Source organism: Eublepharis macularius, chromosome 6 (assembly GCF_028583425.1).
Source record: "Eublepharis macularius isolate TG4126 chromosome 6, MPM_Emac_v1.0, whole genome shotgun sequence".
In the NCBI taxonomy this organism is placed as follows: Eukaryota; Metazoa; Chordata; class Lepidosauria; order Squamata; family Eublepharidae; genus Eublepharis; species Eublepharis macularius.
This window is the reverse complement of record NC_072795.1, coordinates 50,078,599-50,102,823: the sequence shown is the minus strand read 5'-3', so window position 1 is coordinate 50,102,823 and position 24,225 is coordinate 50,078,599. Positions and strand designations below refer to the sequence as shown.

The following is a 24,225-nucleotide window of genomic DNA, read 5'->3' as shown; positions in this document are numbered from 1 at the left end:
CTCACTTACTGCAGTCATCCAGCGTAGGCCCTCCAGCGAGGGATCCTCGGCCTGGGCGGTGGCGAACCGGGGCTCCGCTCCCCAACCTTGTCGGAGTTGGGCTGGGGCGTCTCCGACCCCGCTCCCTCCCAGGCGTCCCCCGGCGGCCTCCTCGTCATCCCCGAACAGGGCCTCTCCAGCCTTCTCCAGATCAGGGGGAAGGGCTGTCTTCATGGCGGGGTGGAAGTGGGGGGAGTCTCTCCCCAGTAGGACCGGGTAGGTTAGGGCCTGTACATGGGCCAAGGGCGTCTTGCACGTCTGGTCGCGGTATGTCACGGGGACCAGGACGACCGGGCACTCTTCCACATGGTTGTGGACACAGGCGATGACGGCTTGGCGGATCACCGGCAGATCGGGGGGCAACAGGTGGGAGTGGATCATTGACATGGAGCTCCCACTGTCGAGGAGCGCCGTCAGCTTCCTGCCCATCACCAACACCAGGACGAGCATGGGGGGAGGCCGAGGGGCCCGGCTTGTCGCGGGCAGGGCTGTATCCCAGCCCAGGTCGCACTCTATAAGGGGGCACTCCCTCTTCCAGTCCCCCCGTTGCCCGCATGTGAAGCATGGTCCCTTGTCTCCCGTCTCTTGGACCGAGCTGGCGGGTTTAGGTGGGGCGGGGGTCACGGGCGGCGGTAGGGCTAGCCGGGGCCCGGGCAGGGGCCCTCCGGCCGCCCGGCCCAGGTGGGCGGGGGCGGGGGGCCAGGGGCCTGGCCGGGCCCATCCCCCCTTCTTGCCCGTGCTGTGGCTCCCGTCGCCGCCGGGGCGGGGCTCTGGCTTGGCGGGCTCCCAGGTCTCCACGGCCATCACGTTCTCCCACAGCGTGGTGGCCTCTTTCAGGGTGGCGGGTTTGTTGTAGGCCACCCAGTTTCGGGCCTGAGTGGGGATCACCTGTAGCAATTGTTCGTGCACCACCTGGTCTGCAATCCTCCGGCCCTCGTCCGAGGTGGGCTTCAGCCAGCGGTAGGCAGCGTCTTGAAGATTAGCCACCAGGGTGCAGGGCCGGTCTGTTTTTTGGAAGGCTATGGTCCAGAACTTCTGCCTGTAAGTCTCCGGTGTGATTTCATAGCAATCCAATATCGCCTCTTTGAGCCTCGCGTAGTCTGCGCTCTCTGCTTTGGGGAGGGCCTTCAGGGCGGCCTGCGCCTCCCCCGTGAGGTAAGGCCCAACGATGAAGGCCCACTGAGCCGGCGCCCACCCCGCTGCCTCTGCCGTGCGCTGGAAGGCCTCCAGGAACGCGTCCACGTCATCCTCGGGGCCCAGCTTGGCGAGGTGGAACGGCGGTCGGGGGTTGGACCCGGCGCCGCCGCCGGCCCTGGCCCCGGCGCCGGCCAGCGCTTGTTGGAGGTCTCTGATGAGGGTCGCCTGGGCATCTTGCTGTTGGCGTGCCAGAGCAGCTTGTGCGTCTAGCTGCTGCTGAGCCACTTCTTTCAGTAGTTGCCCCTGGTGCTCGGTCAGCCACTGGCCAAACTGTGTGAGGTACATCGTGGAGCTGGTGGCCTCGGCGGGGATCTCCACACTCGTCGCTTTCAGAACCTCCAGGCGTATGAGAGGCCGGATGCTACTCCAGCCTGCAGGGGTGGGAAGGTGCGGGCGCGGGTGCCTCACGGGGCTGCTAGTGCCTGCATTCTCCACCAGTTTGTGAGGCCCCTCCCCGCCGGCCGTGCCCTCCCCTCGTCCTGCCGTTCTCCGGGCTGCCACCAGGGGGAGGTTGAAGGTGCTCCCTCTGCCTCAGACTGGATAGGGGCAGTGGTTCAGACACCAGGGTCTGCCTCCTATCTGCTGCCTTGGAAGTCTCTCGCTCTCTCTCTGACCTGCCTTCCAGACAGCCTTCTCCTCCCCGGCGTCATCGGGAGCTTCCCTTTTATAATCCCTCCTGGCTCTGCCCCTGGCCCTCCACCAATCCCCTCCCCTGGATCAGCTGCCTCTTGATTGGCACCTGGCTGCTCCCACCCGGTTGGGTCAAATGCCCCTCTATCTCCCTTTCAGCCCGTGCCTTCTCCCCAGAGCCTGCTTCTTCCCTCCCCCGTCCCCAGCCAATCCCCGGTGCCCCTTCAGACTGGGGAGCCCTCCCAGGAGCCATCCAGGCAACCCAGAGCTGGGACGGCTTGCTGGGCATCCCTCCCCTCACCTGCCCCACCTGGGCCCTCCCCCTGCCGGCATTCGGCCGCGCCCATCCCAGGCACGCCGCCCCGGGGCGACTGCAGTGGCGGCAATGCTGTGCTTTCCCTCGCGCCGCTCCCAGCTCGCCGCCCTGCTGTCACCGGTGCGCCGGCCGGCCGGGGCGGCCCTGGCCGCCCCACCGCCGCAAGCTGCGGCGGCGTCAGCAGCAGCAGGCCCCGCTGCTCCGACGGCAGTGTTAGCGGTGGTGGCGGCGGCAGGCTCCGCTGCTCCGGCGGTGGCGGCGAACTCGCCTGGCCCGGCGGCGGCGCGCCAGGGACGCCTAGGGCCGCAGTTGGCCTCGGGCCCGTCCCCACGGGCCTCCTGGTAAGTGGGGGGCTGGCGGGGGCAAGGAGGCCGGTGACGGGTCTCTGGGGGGGTCCGTCGAAGTGGGGGGTAAGGCCCAGTCCGAGCCAGGAGAGGCCCGCCCTGGACAACATATACTACTGCCCAGAAGTGTATCCCCCATCCAGTATTTGTGCTTCCCATTTTTGTGGCCCAGATGTAATACTGTGCACTTGTCTTTGTTGAATTGCATCCTATTCACAGTTGCCCACTTCTCCAGTGTATTCTGGTCTTGTTGAATTTTAATTCTATCTTCTTGGGTGTTTGCTACTCCTCCCAATTTGATATCATCTGCATATTTAATGAGCAGTCCTTCCATTCCTTCATCCAGATCATTGATAAAAATATTGAAAAGTACTGGGCCCAAAACCGAGCCCTGCGGCACCCCACTGGGGTGCATAAAACATTAAGAGTTGTAAATTAAAACCCAGCATAAAAAACCCACACATTCTTCTAAACTAGTGTCCTACTCAGAGCAGTGAGTCAGTGTTATTATTATCACTACATTTCAGTTATGGAGCTGGGGTGGAGAGGAATGGCTTACTCAAGGCTGCCTACTGCGTTCATGGCAGTAGTGGGATTTGAACGAACAGAGTGCTAATTTGCAGTCCATCTACTTAAGTACTATGCTACAGCAGCTTTCAGCAGCTTAAAATGAATTTAACAGTGTTTGGCTAAAGACACACTATAAAATGGAAATAAAAGACTGGCCTGTTGCCTAAAAGAGAGTAGTATAACCACCAGACAAGCCACAAGGGGAAGGGCATTCAATAGGTGAGTTGCCACTACTGAAAAAGCCCTGTCTCTGGTTGCTACCCATCTCATCTCTGAAGGGGGGGGCATGGAGAGCAAGGTTTGTGAGGCAAATCTTAACATGCAGGCTGGATAATATGAGAGGAGTAGTCCTACTCACTTTACTACTCAAATTTTCTTGGCTGTAGCAACAGGACCGGCATTACTCATGTACATAAGTGTTGTCAAGTCGCAACCAACAGGGCATCAGCAGCAAGGGGCTTTTAAGGCAAGTGAAAAGCAAAGATGATTTGCTACTGCCTTCTTCTGCAATCTTCCTTAGTGTTCCCCCATCCAAGTGTGTGTGTGGTGGGGGAGGGATTTGGGACTCAGTGTACGGGATTTTTCCACCCTGACCTGCGTAGCCTAGGGAAGCCCAATCTCAGAAGATAAGCAGGGTTACCTTTGTTAATAATTGGATGGGAAACCTCCAAGAAAACCAGGGTTGCAATGGCAAACCACCTGTGAAAACCACAGCAAGGGTCACCATAAGTCAGCTATGACTTAATGGCAATTTCTACCACTTTTCTATTTTTTTTATGTACGATTGCTTCATACGCAAGCTATGTGTATGAAATAGCTATGCTTATTTTGCATAATAAAAAAGCTCCTGGAGGAAAATGAGCATTTGATCAGAGGAATAGGTGTCTGTTCAACCCATTCGTCTCTGCCTATCTTTCTGTTCAAAATCACCTGCCTCAGCTGCTTTTGTATTCACAGGAGAAAAGGTGCAAGCACCTGACCCCTAGCCAGTTAACTGTGTTTTCAAAGGCAATGTCCACTGCCTTACTATTGGTTAAATAGGTTGTTTGATGTGAACATTTTCATATGTGTATACTGCGTAATACAAATAAAATAGAACAGTGAAACAGAAAGTCACATAATGCAATGACTTCTTTAAAAGAAGCCCCTCCATTCAAAGCATGCACTTTATTGCTCTCAATATCTCTTCACATTTGTTCACATGGCTGTTGTTTTTTTACATCCCATTTTTGTGTGTGTGAGACTTGTAAGCATTCATCAGGGATCATTTTCATTTTATCTACACTTTATTTAAATTAAGCATTTAATACATGAATCTGTTATAAACCGTAATACTTCGCAGTGGATTTTGAAACTAAATGGCTGTTTGCACTGAATATAAAATAATCTTTCTTCATGTTTTAGGGCTGTGGTTCATATCCAGGTAAAGGATGTCAACGAATTTGCACCCGCATTTAAAGAAGCTTCCTACAAGGCTACTGTGACAGAGGGCAAGATCTATGACAGCATTTTACAGGTGGAAGCTATGGATGAGGATTGTTCTCCTCAGTACAGCCAGATCTGTAATTACGAAATTGTCACAACAAATGTTCCATTTGCCATTGACAGGAATGGTGAGTGCTTGCTATTACACTGTTATAAAACGACACCTGTTGTAGATCAGTGCAAATCCAATGACTTCTAGAAAGCGTAAGATACTTTTATTCCTATAGAGCAATGAAGAATCTGTACTCCAAAATGGGTTTCTTTTATCCTGAAAAAGAATATGCCTTCTGCTGACCCTTTGGAACAGCTGCTGGGTTTTTGCTACCTTAGTTGCCAGTTACATGCAACCTAAAGCTAGTTTAACCCTGATGGACATCAGTAAAACGTTCAGGATGGCATGCTGAAAAGCCTTTGAAGGGGCTTAGTATTCAGTTCAAAAACAGTTCCTCTTTGTAAAATATATTAGAGGACCTCTTGCCTAAAACTAGCACACATTCAGCAGCCTCTGACCTGAACTGTTGTGATACTGTATAGACACAAGAATGGCCTTGGGGCCTTTTCATGGTGGTGGTGGGGATACTAAATAAAAGGTACAGTTGTTACCAGATACTTCCTGAGACATCACTAGAGATGATGTGAAATCTGCCTTGCCTACCCATGTGACTATTTGTTTTTAATCATTTTAATGTGTGCATTTTAAAAAAAATCTTCACAGGCTGAATATGTTTCACTGAAGCATTTGACTGATTGTATATTCCTTTTTAAAGGGTGAACACCCCTAAGGTTTTCCTTGTACCTTTTCCCTGGCCAACTCAATAACTTTTCTTACATTTTTTTTTCTGGTACATGCACAGCACTGCCTAGGGTTGCCACTTGCCAGCTCTGAATTGAGAAATCCATGGAGATTTGGAGATGCAGCTTGGAGAGGACAGGGTATGGGGAGGAGAGAGACTTCAGCAGGATATAATCTCTTATCCCAACGCAGCCCTTTTCTTCAAGGGAACTGATCTCTGTAGCCTGGAGAGGAGTTGTAATTCTGAGAGCTCTCAAGGCCCCACCTGGAGCCTGGCTACATTAGCCCTCCCCCTCTCTATCAGGGCTACATTAGCCCTCCCCCTCTCCTCTAATTAAAAGAAAAGAAAGCTGTGGTCACAAATGGTTGGAGCCTAATCAAATTGGCAGTTTCTATCTATTCTCCTTTCCCATTGTAGATCTCCAGATCTCAAGCTCCTCCTTTACCTCAAGGGTAGTATTTTGGAGTGGAGGCAGGGAGACATTATTTTGGATCCAGCCCAATATATCTGTGAAACTGTTTTTCCTCCACGGTGTGGGGACAGGATGTAGGGCTACTATCTCATGAGAAACTCACAAGAGCACAACTGTAAAATTACAGTTTTTACAGAATTGTAGAGAATTTGCTTTCTTTGGTAACATGGAAACACTTTTAGATATTAAAGAAATTCTAAATACTGCCTTTGACAAACAGTATTATTTCATTCAAGTTAAAAGTCAATTTGTTTGTTTCTGTGAAACTCTGCAGGATAAGTGCCATTTATTCTCTCTGTGACAGAGTAGGCAATAACATCTCTCTTCCACCCGAATAATTTCATATTTGTCTCATCTCTCACATGAGCATTTTTCTTGAACTTCCAACTGTAGCCAAAATTATAAACTGAAAGTGCACAGAGCTTTTGTTTTTCTCAGCAGCCATTTCATGCTGCACTGCTTAAAGGAAGCATTTCCCCCGTTTGACAGGATCTGTCTTTATTTGAGCTGATTTCTCATAATGCACAGCTGAATGTCAGAGGATAATGACCTGTAAGCATCAGTGAAATGAAAATGGTGGTAAAGAGAATCCCTCTCCTCATTACAATGCCATGGCTGGAAGGCAAATGTTTTGAACAGAGTATATAGGGGGGCAATCAACATGATTGAAACTGAGTTTAAGTGAATGAGTGGTAGTTAGTGTAGAAATCCTTTATTGGCAGGAGTACTTGGACATGGAATTTTATAATGACAAGTCGAGTTATGTCTCACACATGCACTATTCCACTCATATTTCTAACTACTTTCTTTTTACTACAAATTTGCTATGGGAGAGAATAATGGGAGTTTTCAGTTTAAAACATTAAAGGAGATTATTTGTGACTAGTTCTTTCATGTAGTTTCATATAGTTCTTTCATATAGTTCTTTCATATAGTAAATTAGATATATATATATAATTTACAACATTTATATCTTGCCTTTCTGCCCAATCAGGACCACCAAGTTGGCCTATTTTACCTTAGGATGAAGTTAGAAAAGATGTAGGAGACCATGACCATAAGCCATAAACTGTAGATTTAAAAACCCCCAGTTTAGGGGCTCTGGATTGTATTAGAAATGTCACAATGGAGAAGGGTATATGACTTCCACATACCTGCAATTAGCTCCTTTGCTTGTTAGTAAACTTTGACTTTCTAAGCAACGTACCCAACCTGACAAGATTTCAAGCCTATTTCAAGATTCTGAAATAGTCTTCCGCTTGGCAGGTACCAAGGGTCATAGATACCATCACAATCGTGTAATCTTCAACTAAAGGTTATAATAACCAAAAGGTTATGAAACCAATTTGTTCCTTCTGACCCATACACAGAGAGAGGGAGAATCAGTGCATTGTCTCATTATTTAGTGAGACCAGAGTATAAATCCAGTAAGGGACGGGTGTTTGTTTGTTTGTTTGTTTGTTTGTTTGTTTGTTTGTTTGTTTGTTTGTTTGTTTGTTTGTTTGTTTGATTGATTGATTGATTGATTGATTGATTGATTGATTGATTGATTGATTGATTGATTGATACCTTGCCCTCCCTACGAGCAGACTCAAGGTGGGTTACAGCAGCATAATATTACAATAATAAACAATTAGATAACATTTTAACATGGTCGTCTGTATGTATGTATAATCAACATTATTATCAAGATGGCAGCTCCTTTCCCAGTCAGAATGTAAACAGTGGGGGGAAAGGGGGTACAAGCTAATATCACCACAATAACTGTGCAGATGGTTGCATATAGCCCCCCCCCCCTTGAGGGTGCAGATGGTTGTATGTAGCCCCCTCTTGATGAGAGACTGGTAGGGAGGCTTTTCTAAGAAGCCTTAGACTGGCCTCAACCGTATGCCTGGTGGAACATCTCTGTCTTGAAGGCCTGCCAAAAGTATCCTCAGACAGAGTTCCACCAGTTTGGGGCCTGGACTGAAAAGGCTCTGGCCCTGGTTGAGGGCAGTTGAACCTCCCTGGGGCCAGGGACCACCAGTAGATGTTTTACCGCTGATCTAAGTGCTCTCTGGGGTATATAAGGGGAGAGGTGGTCCCTCAGGTATGTTGGTCTGTTTAGGGCTTTGAAGGTTAAGACCAAAACCTTGAACCTGATCCAGAATTCCATGCGGAGCCTGTGCAGCTGCTGCAGAAGCAGAGTGATATGTGCCCTATATGGTGTCCTCATCTGGACACATGCAGCAGTGTTCTGGACCTGCTGCAATTTCTGGGTCAGGGCCAAAGGAAGCCCTGCATAGAGCAAGTTACAGTAATCTAATCTGGAGGTGACTGTTGCATGGATCACTGTGGTTAGGTCGTGGGTAGACAGATAAGTATAGATGTATACAGGGCTTTTTTTCTGGGAAAAGAAGTGGTGGATCTCAGTGGGTTGCCCTCGGAGAAAATGGTCACATGGCTGGTGGCCCCGCCCCCTGATCTCCAGACAGAGGGGAGTTTAGATTGCCCTCCGTGCCGCATGGCGCGGAGGGCAATCTAAACTCCCCTCTGACTGGAGATCAGGAGGCGGGGCCACCAGCCATGTGACCATTTTCAAGAGGTTCTGGAACTCCGTTCCACCGCGTTCCTGCTGAAAAAAAAGCCCTGGATGTATACTTAAATTCAGCAGCAAGATATGCATTAGACTTGTTCATGGGAGTTATAGCATAGTGGTCAAGTGGTTGGGCTGCAAATCAGCACTCTGTTGGTTTCAATCTATTGCCATGAGCTCAGCAGGAGGCCTTAGGAAAGCCACTCCTCTCAGCCCCAGCTTTGTTGGGGGTAATAGCACTGACTTTGTTTACTGCTCTGAGTGGGACACTAATCTGTTTCGAAGAGCAGTATATAAGAGCTGCTATTATTATTATTATTTCATTTTTGTTATTAATTCCAAAAGGGACTTTTTTTGTTATTGGATTGTTTTATATTGTTTTGTTTCATTCCCCCCCCCCATTAATGTTGCTTTGTTTTCATAATTCAAGTTTGTTATTCCCATTGTTATTTTCCATTGGTTTCAATGGAGTATCCCCACCCACCCAATAATTTTCCTCAGATCTATACCTTCATGCTTTTCTATCTAAACTGGGCAAAACTCATGGCGATTGTAATATTCCCCCAGGACATTTATGCTGTCAAATAACAGACAGAATAAAGGGCCCACCTTTTTGAGGGAATGAAAGGCAGCCATGATTAACATTAAAGTCTATGGGAGAATTGATAGGGAAGATTCCAAACAGTGACACAGCCAGCACTGCAGCCACTTAGCCTGAAGAATAGTAGAAGAGGAAGAGGCAGACAAGGGCATTTGGTGGCAGAAGGAGGGTATGGCATCTGGGCAGGCAGGCAGCAGGAGGAGGACCTTGAGGTAGATTTGCTTGGATGGAGGATAATATTTGTAGAATACGAGATAAGCAGGAGATTGCAGACTGCAGTGGGAAATTTTGACACAGCAGGGCAGGCATTGAGAGGATGAGGAAGTCCCTCCCCATATCTTTCAGGATTGGAATACCTAACACATGTATGTAATCCTAGTGGCTACAGTTCATCAAGAAAGCCCAGAGCTTCTCTTCCCCAACCCTGTAAAGGGCACTGTGCTCTCTCTGTATCTTTATCAGGAAAATGTTAGCTGCCTTGTAAAAGTGAAGCAGACTGCATAAAGAAAAGAACCCAGGAAAAAATGGAAAGAAAATAATGGGTTTTCTGTGTTATACGCTGTTTAATGGGGAATTTGTTTCATTTTAATATTAATTATCATCATTACTATACACTCCATTTTGTAATCATTACAATTGATAACAAAAGAAACACTCAAGTCTGATAAGCACACAGGAGCTCTGTTGTACTTGAAGGTTGCTTGCTGTCTTATGTGCTATTGATTCCTGATCATTACCTACCATTTAGGAGAATTTGCAACCTTGGCTTCCCTGTAATCCCACATACACATCTGAACCCTGTGGGTCTGTGGATCTCAGTGATAGGAGGATAGTGTTTCTTTCCTTTTCCCCAATCAGTTTGTGGCTCTAGCAGTCTCCCGCACATGATTAAAAATGTTTCTAGAGAACCATCTTGTATTGCATAGATGTATCAGCTTGCAACTTTTTATTTAGCTGTAGGGGATATTAAGATTTATGTGATCATTGGGACTGTGTTCATTAACAGCACTGTGCAGACTCAAACTGCACTTATAATGTAGGCCAACTGTGCAGAAATTTTTCTTAATGGCTAGAGTGACTGCCAGACCTTGAGAGAGAGGTAAGTTGTTAGCTATTTAGTTGTCACAAGAATGAACTAGTTTCAGATATTGTTCTCCTGGAGGCTGTTTTCAAGCTGGCTGAAGTCAATGGAAAGTTGATGGAATTATTACCATTGACCTAAAAGAGCTTTGGAAAGAGGCCTCATGGACTGAATTTAAAATTCAGCTCATAACTAGGGACTGTGCGCAGGGTTTCAAGGAGGATGTCATAGTTATGGACTGCCTCCAACCTTGATAAAGTATGAGAACATTCTTTTCCCATAAAACCAGGGTTTTTTTGACAAAATTCACATCTATTCTTATAGCAGAGAAATCTGCTTTTTAAAAGAAAAAAGTTTTCATATAAATTCTGGAAATGCCTTAATATAGTTTCCTGTTAAAAGCATGTTTTCCTTACACATGATTAAAATACAATGATGAAAATGGGAACATCAATGTATTCTTGTAAATACACTGATTGCATTAACAATGATATATGTCATTAACTATAAAAAGGAATTAAAAGTGTCTTTATTCTGGATGCAATCCTAGCTCTAAGTGGAGGAACAAAGGGAGAGAAGCTGCAAAGGCCTTCTGCTGCTCTCCTAAATTTGAATCGCCAGCTGAAATTAAAGACACATTTAAGGCCAATCCCAGTTCCCCCCTCTACTGAAACTGAGGAACCATGGATACAACCTAGACAAATTTATATATATTAGGGACCCAAAGTTGCTCACATTATTCTCCTCTCCTGCATTTGATTACAGTAAATCTGGTTATTCATATGCATCTTGAGTCTACTTTAAGCAACCATCATGGTGGAAACAAATCTACTTCCACCTCTAGAGTGCTTTCTTGTAAAAACGATAATTATAATGATGGTGATAACAATAGCTAGAGGCTACCTCCTGTGCAGTTAGTAGTTCAGCAAAATGGGGATAGCCAAAGCTACCATATTAAGGGCTCTCTGTGCCAGAGGAAGATCCAAAATTGCAGGAAAATCTTAATTAAAAAGAGAGTCACCTAATTTGAGGATAAAAACTTTTTAAAGTTTAATAGAGCGTGAAAATGCAAGGATCAGGATGATGATGATAAGGTGTAAATGTAGGTGGCTATTAGGAGAGCCCTGACCTAGATATTCCAGGCTTGCCTGAATTGTCAGATCTTGAAAGCTAAGGAAGGTCAGCCCTAAGATTGCCAGGTCCAGCCTGGGAAATTCCTGGAGATTTTTTTTGGGGGGGGGGAGCCTGGAGAGGGTGGAGTTCGGAGAGGGGAAGTCCTCAGAATGGTATAATGCTGTACAGTCCATCCTCCAAAGCAGCCATTTTCTCCAGGTGAACTGATCTCTGTCACCTGGAGATCAGTTGTCATTCTGGGAGATCTCCAGCCACCACCTGTCGGAGGGAGCGCTCCGACAATTGGGGAGTGACTCCAGCCACCTGCAGCCATTTGGTTGCCAACAGTGGGAGAACCCCGGAATAGTGGGAGTATCCCAGGCATTCGACTTGTGCATGTAACCATAAAGCTTGGAAACATCCTCGGGTTTTGTGGGCTCGTTAATATTGAGAGTGAAGAATTGCATTCCAACGAATATTTATCATACATGGACTGAGCTCTAACACCTGTGATTTGGTTTTCTTGTAAAACAGATTGAGGACTATGTATAAATGATTATGAGTGTATATTGTATATGAATGGTGATTCACTGGTGTATAATTGCATACTACAAATATATTGCTATTTTGTGTATTAGTTGGATTGTATATTGTTAATGCAACACAACCTGTAGTGTGATAAGTAGGTTCTTGAGGGCTTTTTAGATTACCACCTGGAGGCTGGCAACCCTAGTCAGTCCTGGTTAGTACTTGGATGGGAGACCACCAAGGAAGGCTAGAGTTGCTACACAGATGCAGGCAACGGCAAACCACCCCTGAGCGTCTCTTGCCTTGAAAGCCCTATGAGGTGGCCATTAGTCAGCTGAAGTAGAAGTAGTAAGAGAAGGAGAGCCTAAGTAGGCAGGGGTGGTGGTGGGGAAGTTAACCAAAGCTGGGAAACAAGTATGCGGGACTGAGGTAAGAATGGTTCCCATGAGTGTTTATGGGTTTCCCTGTTCTAGGAGCTGTAGTTATAGTGGCCTCCTACTATGTTAAAGTTATACTAAGTGCCAACGCTTGTTTTGATATTTCTGCTTTCCCGAAGGAGTAACCTTTTAAAATATCATTTTAACTCCAAGCCTGATCCAGGATGGCAGATTGAGTTGTATTCAGTCATTAATTTTCCTGTCTCAAATATGTTTAAGTTACAATTTTGAGAATCTCTATTTGAAATGGTTTTGATTTCTCATTCTTTGAGGTTAATTTCTTGGTGTTAAGGTTGTCTAGGTTTTTTGAGTAGGGCAAGGGTATGTTTTAAGTCCAAATGTTTTAAATGTTTTACATGGTGGTGGTAGCTGGGTCTGTATGTAGTACAAGAATTAACACTTAAGAATTAACTATATGCAAAATAATTCTACATTAGTTATAATCAATAATCATTTAGAATACCTCCAGAAACTGAATAAACACCCTTAAATATTTAGAATTTTTGTAATGCCTATATAAAAGGACTTAATGAAATTTAAATTTTAAATAGCCACAATAATACAGTTTAATGATTTTCACACCTTAGGGGACAGTTAGTATGCTATGCAAGTTCCTAAAACCTGCTAACTTCACAGTCTGAGGAATTGTCCCCACATATCACAGAATAAAACAACAATAAAGAGAACAAAAATAGGACACAAAGTAATATACATAAGAGGAAACATTAAGAAAACAAACAGTACAGTGGAGTTCCTCCAGTCTATGCCCTAAGTAATTCTTCTTAGGACTGCACTGTAAGATACCAAATAAATAAGCAGATAATAAATGCATGAAGTAGAATAGTAATATATTGTTGAAGGCTTTCATGGCTGGAGAACGATGGTTGTTGTGGATTTTCCTGGCTGTATAGCCGTGGTCTTGGCATTGTTGTTCCTGACGTTTCGCCAGCAGCTGTGACTGGCATCTTCAGAGGTGTAGCACCAAAAGACAGAGATCTCTGAGGGCCAAGCTACAAGTGATGAATGACACTTGAACGGCAAGTGTATTTCTCCCTGTTCACTCGCCCTCCACTCAATCCACTTGCCGTTCAAGTGTCATTCATCACTTGTAGCTTGGCCCTCAGTGTCACAATGCCAAGACCACGGCTATACAGCCCGGAAAATCCACAACAACCATAGAATAGTAATGTTCTACCAAATTTACAGTAATCAAAAAGGGTTAATAGAAACATTATATATGCACTATGTATGTAACCTTTATTTGTTTTTGAGATTTCTTTGCAATTTGGAAGAACTATTCAGTGTCTTCAGAAAGAGTGAGATCATATGCTTACAGTGCAATCCTAAGCAGAGTTACTCCAGTCTAAATCCATTGAAATCAATGGGCTTAGAGGAACTCTGCTTAGAATTGCACAGTTAATTAGTCGTCTTTCTTGCCTCTTAAATAACACAATTTCCAAATAACAGGAGATGATATTATGGCCATGAACACATAATTGTTTTTAATATGTATTTTTTTAAAACCATCATTTGGCTACAAGAGCCCAGGGTCTACGAAACTCTTTCGGGAGTTGTAGGTTAAGAACAAATTTGGTCAATATCTGACAACTGGTCAATATCTGACTACCTGTCTCAACCACAAAAACCTAGGGAGAAGGTGTAAAACCAGGCAAAAAAGCCTGTTAAGTAATTTAGGTTTTAGTTAAGTAGTCTTTATTGTTTTACTATCCTAATTTGCACATTTCTATATATGTATCTTTTGCGCAATTCTTAATAAATATATTAATCTTTATTACTGTGTGGTGTTAATGGGTTTGAGGATTCAGTCTAAATCCAGCACCTTGGCTAGAGATGGGCACAAACAGCAATATGAACAAAAAAAAGGCCACGAATAGCCCAATCTGCTGTTCGTGAACAAGCTGTTCGTAAGGCCCCATTCTAAAGGAGCAGGTGGTCATTGCAAGCCTAGTTCCTTGCTGTTTGTTGCTGTTCGTCAAGCCAGACAGTCTGGCACCTGCAATCAATTCCCTTGGCAACTTAGGCAGGGATTGTCTGAACTCTGTCTGAACTCCTGCTGTTTCCCTGGAAACCCCAATCTAAGCCCAATTTAGCTTGATAGGTAGGTCTTCCTTTCAAGTGTGGACCTCCAAATTTGTTACAAGGGAACAAAGAGCAATGGGGAGGGGGGCTCCCAGCTCTGACTTTACAGACAGTGGAGAGGGGGAGAGACAGTTGCTGTTGGCATTTTAATAGAGAGAGTGCATTGGAGCTTGAATTTTCTTTGTGTGTGGTAGGATAGGGATCTACCCCTTCAAGTTCCAGGGCTGCTGGCAGGCTCTGGACCAAGCTATTGTTTATTATTGGTACCTTTCCTGGTGCCTGCTCAGGTCAGGTTTCTGGGAGTGGTGCAGTAGGGATCTTGACTTGGATGATGGCTGGACGAGAGCCTGCTGGCCCCCACGAACAGCCAACCACGAACATGTTCGTGAACAGGGCCATGTTTGTGGTTGTTCGTGAGCCCCTCTTCGTGGATGGAAATGAACAATGAACATAATGTTTGGGTTTTTTTCTGTTCGTGCCCATCTCTAACCTTGGCCTATTTGGCTGAGCTACTAGTTAACTGTTTGTGTGGAACTCAAGTCTGCAGATGGCCTATCTTGTGGGGCTGACTTCTTAATTAACACTTGGAATGGATGAAAATTTAATTTTATCGAATCATAGAATCATATGGTTTGAAGGGATATCTAGGGTCATCTAGTCCACCCCCTGCACAACTCAGGAAATTCATAAATATCTCCTCTCTTCACATTCCCAGTGACCCCTACTCCATGCCCAGAAGATGACAAAACACCATCAGGATCCCTAGCAAAACTGGCCTGAGTAAAATTGCTACCTGACTCCCAAGGTGACGATTAGCCTTATCCTGAGTATGTAAGAAGGGGCCACAAGAACTAAGCATTGATTTAACCCTTCCTGCCTTCCATATCATGATATGCCTAGGTTCATAGAATCAGCATTGTTGTCAAATGGCCATCTAGCCTCTGCTTAAAAACCTCCAAAGAAGGAGAGCCCACCACCTCCCAAGGAAGCCTGTTTCACTGAAGGACCACTCTGTCAAGAAGTTCTTCCTAATGTTTAGCCTAAAACTCTTGATTTAATTTTGACCAATTGGTTCTAGTCCGACCTTCTGGGGCAGTGGAAAAGAACTCTGCGCCATCCTCTATGTGACAGCCCTTCAAGTATTTGAAGATGGTTATCATATCACCTCTCAGTCATCTCCTCTCCAGGCTAAACATACCGAATTCCATCAACCTTTCCTAATAGGACTTGGTCTCCAGACCCTTCACTATCTTCATTGCTCTCCTCTGGACACATTCCACCTTGTCTATATCCTTCTTTAATTGTGATGCCCCAAACTGAACACAATACTGTAGGTGAGGTCTAACCAGAGCAGAGTAGAGTGATACCATCACTTCGCATGATCCGGACACTATGCTTCTGTTCATAGGTGTAGCATGCGGGGAGCTAGGGGGGGCGGCCGCCCCAGGCACAAAATTTTGATGGGGTGCCTGGTCCACAGCCCCCCAAGGAGCACCCCTTTGCCACTGCTGCATCCCTGACCCTTCACTGGCACTGCCGGGTGTCCCGACAGGCGAGGAAGTCAGTGGGGAAGCAAGCAGGGAAGCTGGCTGCTTTGCTGCTCACCTTTCCGCCCCTTCACTGGCACTGCTGGGTGTTCCAGCAGGTGAGGAAGCAGGGAGGCAAGCCAGGAGGGGGGCACTTTGCTGCTCACCTTCCTACCCCTTCTCCAGCTTTGCCGGGCACCCGAGTGGTGGGGAGGTGAGTGGGGAAGTGGTTTGCCTCGCCACTCACCTTCCCACCCCTTCACCGGTGCTGCCAGATGCCCCAACAGGCAGGGAAGTGAGGAAGCAAGCGGGAAAGTGGGCTGCCTTGTCGCTCGCCTTCCTACCCCTTTGCTGGTGCTGCCGGGCACCCCAGCGGCATGGTAGGCAGTGGGGAGGCAAGCGGGGAAGCGGTCCGCCTTGCCACTCACATTCTTACAGCATGGAAGGTGGTGGGGAGGCGAGCAGGGAAGCGGGCTACCTCGCCGCTCACTTTGCCAGGGCTGTCAGGTGCCCCGACAGGCACAGAAGTGGGGAGGCAGGCCGCCTTGCCGCTCGCCTTCCTGCCCCTTTGCCAGCACTGCCAAGCAGCCCAGCAGTGTGGAATGCAGTGGAGAGGCAAGCGGGGAAGCAGGCTGCATGGCCGATCACCTTCCCGCCCCTTCGCTGGTGCTGCTGGGTGTCCCGACAGGCAAGGAAGGAGGGCAAGCACGGAGGCAGGCTGCCTTGCTGCTCACCTTCCTGCCCCTTTGCCAGGCAGGCTGCCTTGCTGCTCACCTTCCTGCCCCTTTGCCAGGTGCCCCAGCGGCATGGTAGGCAGTGGGGAGGCAAGCGGGGAAGCGGTCCGCCTTGCCACTCACATTCTTACCCTTTTGCTCGTGCTTCTGAGTCTCCCGACAGGCAAGGAAGCATGGAGGCAAGCGGGGAGGTAGGCCGCCTTGCCGTTCACCTTCCCACCCCTTCACCGGTGCTGCCAGGCACCCCGACAGGTGGGAAAGTGGGGAAGCAAGCGGGAAAGTGGGCTGCCTCGCTGCTCACCTTCCTGCCTCTGCTCCAGCACTACCAGGCGCCCCGGTGGAATGTAAGGCGGTGGGGAGGTGAGCAGGGAAGCGGGCTGCCTCGCCACTCACCTTGCCAGCATTGCCAGGCACCCCAGCAGGCGGTGAAGCGGGGAGCCAAGTGGGGATCTGGGCCACCTCGCTGCTCTCCTTCCTGCCCCTTCGCCAGCACTACTGGGCAGCCTGGCGGCATGGAAGGTGGTGGTGAGGTGAGCGGGAAGGCAGGCCACCTCATTGCTTACCTTCCTGCCCCTTTACTGGTGCTGCCAGGCGCACCGGCGGTGCAGAAGGCGGTGGGATGGTGAGCAGGGAAGCGGGCTGCCTCCCCACTCACCTTGCCAGCACTGCCAGGCACCCGGACAGGTGAGAAAGCTGGTGGAAGAGCTTTCTCTGGGTTGAATGGGTCTCTTGGCCCACAAAATGTGTTCTTGAAAACCTACCCCTGGGCTGACAGATGGGACCCAGTAACCCTTCCTTGTTTTTTTTTGGTTTGAAGAATCAAAGCAAATTATAATAGATGTTCTGCTGGCAAAAGGTTAAATATTCTGAGAGAAGTATTTTAGTTGTGTGATCCACTTTAGTCAGGCTATAGAATATACAGAAAAGAACACGAATACTTATTTAAAATGAGCACAGCTCCAGGATATGAGAAAGATTAAGCTTTTCTTGGTTACAGAAAGCTTTAATCTATTGGTGCAAATAATGTGAAATAGATATTATACTTTCCAAGGTTCAGGTTGAGAAGAAACTGTCATTCAGCAAAAATGGCCTGAATTAAAATGCTGAACTCATTAATTACACAGAATGCTTTAGAATGAGAAAGCTCCCTATCTTTCCAGATAGTGGAAGCAACCTGCATTTTTTCCCATTTCCTTGTGAATGCTGCTATTTCTCTCTTACCGGGACAGGTGATTTGTCACATTTATGCTTCTGTCAGGTTGATTTTGTTGCTGCAGAATTTTATTTTTCACTGGTTCCACAATAGTGTCATTTTAAAAACCAAGTCAGTTTCACCAAAGTGGAGATGAAGAGGGTTTAAAAAAAAAATCAGTTCCCTTTCTCTTTCCCTTTCGCTCTCCACACAAAGGCAAAGAAAGGACTTTTGAAATTCTTTAGTTCATTTGTAGAAACAATGACCAGCAATGTGAGATCTCCCCTATCTTGGATGAAGTTACACTCCCTTCAAAAAGTCAGGTTCTTAGCTTGGTGTACTGCTTGACACAGCAGTCTCCTTAGAAGGCAAGGAGGCTCCTGTGGTTCAGAGTGTATTTTCCCAGCTTTGACTGGTGCATCAGCTGTGCCTGTTCCTGGTTCAGTCAGGCCTAGCCACAGAGATCCATGCCTTAGTTACATCTCAACTGGACTGTTGCAATGTGCTCTACTTGGGACTCCAAGCGTGTTTAGAAGAGTGTTTAGAAGCCGTGGAAAGTACAAAATGCTGTGGCTAGACTGCTGGTTGGGGCCAGCTATACTAGCTACTCATCTGCTCCTAAGCCCAATTCAAAGTGTTTGTTCGATGCTTTAAAACCCTACGTGGCTTGGGGCTCAGGTTTCTGAAGGATTGTCTTCTCCTATATGTTCCTTCCTGGGAGAGAAAGGCCCTTTAGACTGTCCCATCTAACCAAAGAGCTTGGACATGAGAGAGGGCCTTTTTGTGGTAGCCCCACAATCTCCCCAGGGAAGTGCGCCTGGCCCTCTCACTCTCAATCTTCAGGAGGCAGTTGAAGATGTTTTATTCAGGATTCCATTTGTTTCGTTAGTTTTTTAAATGAATTGGTAGTTTTAAATGAAATTTTAAATTGTGTTTTTGATATATTTTTGTTTGCTCTGTTTATATTGTAAGCCACCTTGAGTTCAGCAAGGCAGCTCATAGAGGTTTTTTAATGAATTAAATAAATAAATAAACAAACAAACAAACAAACAAATAAATAAATAAATAAAAGGAAGCTTTAAAAGTAGGTCATTACTAGAGGGAGCATGAAACTAATTACAACCCAAAGTTCAGCATGAACCAGGCCAGTTCAATGTTCATGAACACACAGCTTATGGGGCCACATTTTTCACGAATGCCACGACTTTTTAGGCTGATTTGTTAGGGTCGTAATTGGTTCATAAAGCCAGACAGTCTGGCACCTATCAATTCTCTAGGCAATGGAGGCAATGGACATCTGCAGACCTTGTGCAGCTGTGAAAACACCAATCTTAGCCCTCAAAGCCTTGATAGGCAGCTCTCCCTGCCAACCAGAGAGCTCCCATTCTACTCTATAGAGCAAGGAGCAAGGATCAATCCCCTAGGCAATGGAGGGGATGGAGACCTTCTGTAGCCCTGGGAACACCAATCTTAGCCCTCAAAACCTTGATAGGCATATCTGGCTGCCAACAGGAGAGCCCCCATTCTGCTCTATGAGAGTATTTAGTATATGTCATAGTACACCCTGAGCTTGATGAGTCCTCTGAGGAGGAGGAACTGGAACAGCAGACGCTTGCTGACAGCCTTGCTCCTCCTGGGGAGGAGCAGCCTGTCTCCCAGCAGCCGACCACAGCTGAACAGTCAGAGGCTGTATCCCAACCAGAAGCTCCCCTTCCCCACCCAGAGCCACCGGCCCAGATGCAGCCAGCTTCCTTATCCCCTCCAACATCTCCAGACTACCGAGAGCAACGTCGGCGTAGCAGGGACAGAAGAGACTTACAGACCCGACGTCAATCTGCACGCCTCCGGGCTCTGAACAGGCCAGCCTTCTCAGAGGAAGGAGGGGCTCCAGAGAAGGAGACTTGAAGCAGCTGTGCGAGCTTACCGAATGCCCTTAGAGTATAAAAGCCAGAGGGAGGGCTCCCTTCGGCGTGGCTTCAACGAGTTCTCTAAGCTGCTCCTGTACTGCCTGTGTTTGCTCCTTGGAACTGTCTCTCTGACCTCCGACCCGGCCTGTCCTCGACTACTCCCTTGATTTACGGACTTTGCACATTCCTCGCCTTGCCAGCTGGACCTTGTTACCTGTCAGCAGCACTCTGCAGACTCGGCAACCTCTGGAAGCAGGACAGTTTGAAGCCACCCTCAAAATTCTCCAGCACAATGGAGGAAGGCACTGCTGTTGCTACTGACCTTGCTGCCCAGACCCAGTGGCTGCAGACACAGGTGCAGCAATTAACCCAGACCATAGCCTTGTTGCAGCAGCAGGTAACCCTGAGGCCAGGTCCTGCACCTCCCCGGAAATGCCCAGTGCAGCCTCCAGAGAAGTTTGCAGGGAATGTTGAAGAGTTCCCTGTATTCCTGGCACAGTGTCAGCTCTACATGGAGCTGTGGGCTCAAGATTTTCCTGATGACAAGACCAAGGTCGGTTTTGTATTAAGCCTCTTAAAGGGGAACGCTGCCAAATGGGTGACACCTTTACTGCTCATGAATTCACCACTGCTGAGTAGTCTTGCTGATTTTGTGGCACACTTGAAGGCTATCTTTGCAGACCCTCTGAAGGCAGAGCGGGCCAACCGCCACATTCGGCGGCTGCGGCAGGGGCCAGGTACTCTGAGGGACTATACCACGGACTTCCAGCTATTGGCACAGGACCTGGGCTGGAATGAGGCCGCACTCATGGACCAGTACCTGGAGGGCTTGTCTGAGGAGGTGCTAGATGAAGTGGCCCGAGTTGAGCGCCCTCCAAATCTCCCAGCCCTGATCTTACTCTGCCTGTGTATCGATGGTCGCCTGGAGAGTCGACGGCAGGGCCGCAAGGAAGTACGTTGCCACTCCGAAAGCCAACCACCTGCTGTGGGATCCAACCCCTGCTCCTACTTGTCCCGAAGCCTGACCCCAGAGCCCAGGGAAGTGAAAGCCTCGGCTGTCAGCATTACACCCCAGGGTTTAAGGGGAGGCCACCCCTACCATTCTGGACCCCCCATAGAACACCAAAAGCCCCCTGACATTGGGCCCCAGCATCTTCTGATCCCCGTGAAGCTACAGCTACCAGGGGGGCGTTGGCTGTTGGTGTACGCCATGGTCGATTCTGGAGCCGCCCAGTCCTATATGGATGCCCAATTTGTCAGGCAACACCAAGTGCCGACACACACCAAAAAGACGCCAGTTTTGGTGGAAGCCATCGATGGTCGGCCTCTACGCTCGGGTCCAGTTACTCAGGAAACCCACCTTCTAGGTCTGCACATAGGGAACCATCAGGAACAGCTCAGCTTTGACATCGCTGCTATGTCTCACTTCCCAGTAGTGCTGGGGATGTCCTGGTTGAAGAAGCATGACCCCTTGATTGAGTGGAGCAAGCAGAACCTGCGCTTCCAGACCCCATGTCCCCATGAGGCACCCTCTGTGCTCCTGGGAGGGAGCACCAGTTCAGATCTGTATGCACTCCCAGCCAAATATGCAGAGTTCCAGGATGTCTTCCAAGAGAAAGGCGCCGACCGGTTGCCCCCACACCGGCCATATGATTGCGCCATCCACCTTATTCCTGATGCCCCCTTGCCCACTGGGCGGTTGTATTCCCTATCAGAACCTGAGCGAGGAGCCCTACAAGAGTTTTTGGCCAAGAATTTGCAAAGAGGATTCATCCGTCCATCCACTTCCCCTACCTCAGCCCCTGTCTTGTTTGTAAAAAAGAAATCCGGGGAATTGCGCCTATGTAATGATTACCGGGCCCTCAATCGCATCACCATAAGGGACCGCTACCCACTGCCACTGATCCCAGAACTACTGGACCGATTACGGGGGGCCCAAAGGTACACCAAGCTCGATCTGCGAGGCGCCTACAATTTGGTGCGTATACGCCCTGGAGATGAGTGGAAGACTGCGTTTGGTACCCGGTATGGCCAGTATGAGTACTTAGTCATGCCCTTTGGCCTCTGTAATGCCCCAGCTGTGTTCCAGCGCTTCATGAATGATGTCTTCCGGGACTTGCTGGATCACTTTGTGATAATTTACCTCGATGATATCCTGATCTTCTCCCAGGACCCCGCTGAACACACCAAACATGTTCGGGCTGTCCTCCAACGCCTGAGGCAACATGGCCTGTATGCTAAGTTGGAGAAGTGTGCCTTTGACTTAGATATTGTCGAATTTCTAGGGCATCTCATCACCCCACAGGGCATAAAGATGGACCCCCAAAAGGTGGAGGCAGTGCTGTCTTGGCAGGCACCTCGAAATCGGAAAGACATTCAGAGGTTCCTTGGCTTCGCCAACTACTATCGGCAATTCATCCCAAACTTTGCCCTCCTAACGGTGCCCCTCACCAAGTTGCTACGGCCCCGAGAACCCTTCCGCTGGACAGTAGAAGCGCAACAGGCCTTCCAGCAGCTAAAAACCCGGTTTGCAACGGAGCCGCTCCTACGGTACCCAGACCCAAGCATACCCTTTGTGGTCGAGACTGATGCCTCCAGTGTCGCACTTGGCGCTGTGTTATCCCAGCAAGACACTGCCGCGGGCCCTCTACGACCCTGCGCCTACTACTCCCGGCAACTCAACGCAGCCGAAAAAAACTACACCATCTGGGAGAGGGAGCTCCTGGCAATTAAATCAGCGTTTGAGGTCTGGCGGCACCACCTAGAGGGTGCCAGGCACCCCGTGCAAGTTCGCACAGACCATCGGAATCTCGAGTACCTACAGACTGCTCGTAGATTGAATCAGAGGCAGATTCGATGGTCCCTGTTTTTCTCCCGTTTTAACTTTACCATTACCTACATTCCCAGCTCCCAGAACAAGCGGGCAGATGCCCTCTCTCGAAAACCTGAGTTCGCCTCCCCATCCCTCAAGGAGCCGCTTCTATCCACAGTTCTACCACCGGAAGTGTTCGCTGCCGTGCCCCCTACTGCCTCGCTCCAGGAACGGATCCAGGAACAACAGCTACGTGACCCCTTCGCCAAGAAGATGCTCCAGTGTCTTCGTGATCCTACGCAGAATCCTCCCAGGGGTTACCGAGAGCAGGCGGGGATGCTCACCCACCAAGACCGGGTCTATGTGCCACCGGGGACACTACGGGCCGAAGTCCTGCAACTGGCGCATGACACCAAACCCGCTGGACACTTTGGTCGGTATAAGACAGCACATCTGCTGACCCGGGAGTTTTGGTGGCCCCATGTACAGACCGTTGTAGCCCAGTACGTAGCCTCCTGCAGCACCTGCAGGCGAGCCAAAGATCCCCCTGGCAGGCCTACAGGACTCTTGCTTCCCCTGTCTACTCCTAATGGCCCCTGGAAAGCTGTATCCATGGACTTCGTCACGGACCTCCCTACGTCTGCAGGGAACACAAGCATCCTAGTGGTGGTGGATCTCCTGACTAAAATGGCTCACTTTGTTCCTTGTTCCGGATTCCCAACTGCCCGCGAAACTGCCCGGCTGTACTTACATCATGTTTTCCGCCTCCACGGATTGCCAGAACACCTGATCTCTGATCGGGGGACCCAGTTCACCTCCCGCTTCTGGCGCACCCTACATACCCTACTGGGCACCCAAGTACACTTATCTTCCGCCTATCACCCCCAGTCTGATGGCCAGACGGAACGCACCAATGCCACACTGGAACAGTATCTCAGGTGCTATGTAAACCACCAGCAGGATGACTGGGCCCCACTGCTCCCCCTGGCGGAGTTTGCATACAACAACTCAGTGCATACCTCAATCCGTCAGACCCCGTTCATGGCCAATTATGGGTTCCATCCCCGGTTTTTCCCGCCGGTCATGCCCACTGCACCAGTACCAGCTGTCAATGACTTTGTGGAGGAATTGCAGGCACTGCATAAGGTCCTGCAGGACCAACTACACCAGGCCAAAGAGGCATACAAGGAGACTGCTGATCGTAGGCGCCAGCCAGGAGAGGCTCTCAAGGTGGGGGACAAGGTGTGGCTCTCAACTCGACACCTCCGCAGTCAGAGGCCCTCCCGAAAGTTGGATGCCCGCTTTATTGGCCCATTCCTAGTTACTGCCCAAATCAACCCCGTGGCCTACTGGTTACAGCTGCCCTCTACACTCCGTATCCATCCTGTGTTCCATCGGTCCCTCCTTGTTCCCGTTGTCCCCCCACATCCTCTCCGAGACCCAGAGGTGCCACCACCACCTGTCATGATAGAGGGCCAGGAGGAATATGAAGTAGCGCAAATATTGGATTCCAGACGATGACGTGGCCAACTCCAGTATCTGGTGGACTGGAAGGGGTACGGACCCGAGGACCGCTCTTGGGAACCTGCGGAGAATCTTCATGCCCCCGACTTGGTGTGCCGCTTCCACCGGGCCTATCCACGGAAACCAGCCCCATCCAGTGTGGGGGGCCCTGGGGGAGGGGATGGTGTCATAGTACACCCTGAGCTTGATGAGTCCTCTGAGGAGGAGGAACTGGAACAGCAGACGCTTGCTGACAGCCTTGCTCCTCC

At 48.7% G+C, this 24,225-nt stretch overlaps 1 protein-coding gene across 1 annotated transcript in view; it reads left to right on the top strand.

Moving 5' to 3' along the window:
• Positions 1 to 24,225, top strand: part of CLSTN2 (calsyntenin 2) — a 406,755-nt gene that overhangs the window by 265,977 nt on the left and 116,553 nt on the right. Inside the window, exon 5 of the mRNA XM_054983897.1 lies at positions 4,501 to 4,709. Within this exon, the coding sequence (XP_054839872.1) occupies positions 4,501 to 4,709 (209 nt within the window). The remainder of the gene's footprint in view (positions 1 to 4,500; positions 4,710 to 24,225) is intronic.